The 5,227-nt window shown below is 32.8% G+C and overlaps 1 protein-coding gene across 1 annotated transcript; it reads right to left on the reverse strand.

Annotated features, from left to right (window-relative positions):
- Nucleotides 1-2,367: 2,367 nt before the first annotated feature.
- LOC114186962 (uncharacterized) lies at nucleotides 2,368-3,833 on the reverse strand. Its single transcript, XM_028075050.2, has one exon. It carries the CDS (start codon nucleotides 3,573-3,575, stop codon nucleotides 2,634-2,636), a length of 942 nt encoding a protein of 313 aa, XP_027930851.2. The 5' UTR covers nucleotides 3,576-3,833; the 3' UTR covers nucleotides 2,368-2,633.
- Nucleotides 3,834-5,227: the final 1,394 nt, after the last annotated feature.

Here is a 5,227-nt window from a genome sequence, read left to right on the forward strand (position 1 = left end):
TTTATACGAGCTTCGAAATAATTTGTTTGCATAGCAGACACAAGGGAGAATACCTGTTCTACATCTGCTACTGGAAATATAGAATGGTAAGTTTGCGGGAACAAAAGGTGGATTCTGATCCAATTTAATCCATTATATATCTGTTATGTATGATATAGATTTAATATATCTGTTAAGATCGTAGGTAGAGTTTATGAGTGGTACTTCTGCCTTTTTGGAAATTTCCTTTGTTTCTTTTGATATTTATGTTAAGGAACTATTGAGTTTGAATAGATGTAAGTCAAACATGATCTTTAAAATTACCATTGGACATTAGCTTGCAATCCTTTAGATCATGAAGTAATTTCTATTGCTGTTTGCACAAGTCTTCAATATATGTTTATGTTAATGATCTTATTAATGGAAGACTTGTATAATCTACCGTCAACACGCAAGCTCAAATTTGAAGGGCTAGATCTGAATATATTTACCACTGAAATTTCAAGTTCCTGCATATCCTGTACACATGACAGAAGTTGTTTGTGTGTACATTATTGTGCTGAAATTGAACATAGGAAGAATGTGAATTTGGACAAAGAGCCTGACTTGTTAGCATGTTACACGTACTGATCTTCACAAGCTTTTGTTAGCTAATGTTCTTATAGCACTATTTTTTTTTTCTTCTGCAATAGAAAAAAATTCTGTTCGAGATTTCGAACCAACTAATAGCATGATTGTAGTCATGAATGTGATTGAAAGATAATTCTCATAAGTTAACATATGAATGTATTGCAAATTACATAAATTACTTTAACACATTCTCGGGACACCGGTTAAATAATTAAAATTTTCAATTAGAATCACATTAAATATCTATTATATTTTGATACATTAAACATATTGTTAATATAAAATGATGAAAAAAAAACAGTAAAAATGTTTGCCTAATCATTACCAACACTTTAGAAAAGATATTTTCTTTACCTTATACCTTAAGCATTTGTCTAATTATTTTATGCTATTACTAGATATATGTCTATCTTTAGGAACCTCTTTTGACAAATTTCTTTACTAATGTTTAAATTTTACCTTTCCGGATAAAAAAAATACGAACTAGTACTTGTTTTGCTTAGCCTACCTTAAAGAATTATTATTCTTTTACAATTACGCTAAGAACTAAAAAATCACTCTTAAAAAATCGTAAACAAAACATACATTTAGTCACTAGCATCTGACCTTTATTAATACTCATTAGTTTGATTGATTCAATAAAAAAAATTGTCTTAAACATGGTTTATGAGTATTATATTCATTTTAAATCTAATGTTTTGGGAGACAAGTAAAGTCTACAAAAAATTGTTTGACAAGATTACTTTCATAAAATACTTGTGGAAACTTCAAAATGACGTTAGCTTCATTTGGAACGATAGAATGCCCCTCTCTTTGTTCTTGTTTCTTCTCCATTTGCACATGCATTACCAACGAAAAAGTTACTTTTCCTTTTGCCTTCTCTTTTTATTCACTCCCATCGATGCTACAACCAATTTTTACTACGTTTTCACCGTTTAGTAAGAAAGCAACGCTTGGTTTGATGGCTAGAGAAATCTAGCTACAGGTAGCTATCGGAAAATGACATCTCATATCTATATTATATGTACACAAAATTCTATGAACTATCGTATTCTTTTTTTTTAGATTACAGAATATACCAAATATATATATTTATTTAAAGTAGTGTATTTTTTAAACATATAATAACACATTCATTGATAGTTATATTATTTCAAGCGGGCCCGTTTCCCCCACATCAAACTTTAATTTGGTAACTTACTCAACTCTTTCTAAGTGTTTAGAGTTAAGCTGTTTGTATTTTAAATTAATTAATTTTAATATAAAATTTTAGTCAAAATTATACTCACATTTATTAAGCAACTCAGCAGGCAGCAGCGTACACGCACCTTTACAAGTTACAATCATTATACGAGACACCTCTCACCACACATTTTTTGGTGAACCTGTACCCACGATTCACACCAAGATACTAATATTTCAAAATATTAAAATATTCAAGTTTGAAGATGATTGGATAATGTTTGAAACAACTTAAATTCCACGAATGCAGCTATTTATTTATTTTTCAAGTTACGTGCTTGGGAATGATTTAATATCTTAAAAAACTCTTTAAAGAAATAAAATAGTTTTAATTTGAAATTTTACAATGGTAATATCAACTACACAAAAACCAACGCCCCCGGTTTCGTCGTTAGCAAAGGGATCGAAAAAGACAATGGTAATAGGAATGAAAGTGATGATTATAACCCAAATTTGACGTAAGTGGGAAATTTCTTGCACTATTCCACAACCGTAGAAGCACAAAATTAGTCACAGTTGATTAATAATGTTTTTGAGTGTGATATGACTATGATATGGTCCAAGTACACACAATTGAAACAAATCCTCTTCCTCAGAAAGCAGAACTATAAACCCACATGAACAAGTTTCCATGAGCCAACAACATTATTGCTGCCTCAATTAATTAATCCAAGAGGACCCCACCAAACGCTAACACTCCAATCCCACTGTACAAACACACACCTAATCAAGTATTAACCAACCACTAATCACAAATTATGAATATCTTCAACGTCGTTGCTCTACCTTTCTATGTCGAGAGGCGAAAAGTTTTTGCCAACTCGAATAAAGCTCATGGGTTTGCCAACTACGCTTCTCTTTTGCGACTCCACGTCGTCACTTTCCTTGTCCATGTCTTCTTCCTCGTTCCCCAATGCAAAGTACCGCACCTTTTCGCCGTAGAACTTAACCAAACCTAAGTAGAACGCGATTCCGAAAGCGGTGACTCCGACGATGAACCAGCTGAAGAGAATGTTGACGAGGGCGACGGCGCGGTGGAGAGATTCATGGTCGTGGCATCTGACGACCTGATGCCCCTCTTCACGGTTGATGAAGCAGCCTTTGGGGATGAGGCCTGGAGTCCACAGCATGAAGCCCATGACGATGAGCCACAAGCCCTGAAAGAATATGCTGAGGGAACGAACGAAGCTGATTACGAAGCTTTTGGGCATGGGGATTCCCATGAGGGCTGTTGAGAAAGAGACGAAGATTATGAGTTGTAGCATGAAGTGGTACTGTCCTTCGGGTCCGGTGTGGTCTGCGGAGTGAAGGTGGAAGAGGAGGAGCTGCTGAGCGAAGGCGATGGATCCGAGGAGTTGGGTTAGGGCGCGTTTGGAGGGGGTGGGGATGCGGTCGAGGAGGAGGGCGAAGGCGGCGTAGAGGAAGAAGGTTAGGGAGATGGAGGAGTGTTCGAAGTTGTGGAGGTGGTTGGAGGGGATGGTTCCATCAGGGTCGAAGGGTTGGTGGCGATCGGGGCCTATGAAGAGTTCCATGGAGATGGAAGCCATGGAAGCTGCCATGATGAGGAGAAGCTCCAAGTACTTGAATTTGGAGGTGGGGAACCATGTTGGGGCAGTGTAGGAAGTGGGGTTGAGAGCATGGAGCTTGATGTGGCTGAAGAGGTGCCAGAGACCAATGAGCAAGAACCCTAAACCAGGAGCAACATGCCCTACAAGAGTACCCATAACAACTTAAACTTAGTATTCTTGTTGTGGTTCTGTCTCAGAGGTTGTTTGGTTTGAATATATAGGTGTGTTGTTGTGGACTTAACTGGGTCTAGAGGGTTCTGAGGTGAAGAACAGAAAAAGAGAATATTTGAATGTTGAGTCCAAGATTGGTGGCTTGGGGAATAAGGGTCAAAGAGTGTAACATATGAATGAAATGAATGATGAATTATGAGATGACGAGTGGCGTGAGGTAGAGGTGGCTGACTTTCTAGATGAACAAACAAACCCTGAAATGGGATTAGGAACTTAAGGCTCTGTTTGGCACCCCTTGTCCTCTTTGTCCCTTTAATCATTCATCACATAATATATATCATAATATATCTGTAAAGTGTAAACACAGAGGTAAAAGTAATGAACTTCACCAACTCGTGTTACATGTTTCATTAGTTAAATAAATTACTATATCATTTCGATATATAATATATGTTAAGTAAGTGTTGTGTTTGTCTTTATCGTCTTATAGAAGATTCACACACAAAGTCTCATCTTATAATAGTTTATTTTTTTATGTTTGATGCTAATTTTAGCAGTTTTAAAATTAATTATACTAATATCCATGACTTTAAATTTTAAGTATGATTTATAAATAATAATGATTTTAAAGAGGAGTTACTTAAATCGTAATGTTTCATTATTATTTTTTTCATTTGTTAGAAATTTGGTATAAACAATTTTACTCTACTTTTTTGTTTTGTTTTAGGCATTTGATTATAGTAATTTTTCTTTTATTTAGAATGAATGATTAAATAACAAAATGAAAAGTATACCACTTATAGAATTTCATACAAAAATTAAATTATAATGGATAATAATAATAATAATAATAATAATAATTAAAATTAATTGAGAAAAAATAATTTATAAACTTTGAGTGTATTATTTGTTGGAAAGTGAAGTTTAAATCTAATTCAATCTTCACTTATATATTATAAAATTGTTTTATTTATAATTGAGACTTTTAATATTGTTAATAAATAAATAAAAAATTACACTATTGTGATTTTATTTTTTGTTTCAACTTTTTTTGTTGTTGTTTTAACTGTGTATATGACGTTTACGAATGCGGCTCATTCCCTTATCGAATATAAAATCAAATGTTACTTATAATTTATTTTTTTACTTTTTTTCCTTTTTAGTATTAGTGGTCATATTTATAAAGCTTATCCTATAACTTTAAAACATTATCAAAATTAAAATAAAATAAAAATGTATGTACCTCATTATATATTATGTTAGATTTTGAATAAATTTATATAAATTGCACCAAAATTAACGGTCCCGGTTCTTTGTTATAAAGTTACCTTTTATATGGATTTTTTAAATTCGCATGCTTTATGTAACTGTAAAATTTACATTGAGAAACAATTTAGAGTGTGCTGTTAATATAATTCATCGCCAGTAACTATTGTGTTATATTTTACATTATTTTAAGCAAATTTTATTCTGGGTAAAATACATTTATACATACTCCAGTAAATTATTACTTTAATTATTATATTCTTCGTGTGTATTAAATTAAGTTCATTGCATCTTTATAATTGCAAATCTTTTGTATTGTATATGTATCATTTTTTATTATAAGTAAGATCGATTGACTGTAATGGCTGATA

Source organism: Vigna unguiculata, chromosome 6 (genome assembly GCF_037176805.1).
Source record: "Vigna unguiculata cultivar grain cowpea cultivar isolate G323 ecotype 2 chromosome 6, ASM3717680v1, whole genome shotgun sequence".
NCBI lineage: Eukaryota > Viridiplantae > Streptophyta > Magnoliopsida > Fabales > Fabaceae > Vigna > Vigna unguiculata.

Coding starts and splice junctions, on each gene's coding strand:
- LOC114186962 (XM_028075050.2), bottom strand. CDS start 3,575: ATGGGTACTCTTGTAGGGCATGTTGCTCCTGGTTTAGGGTTCTTGCTC.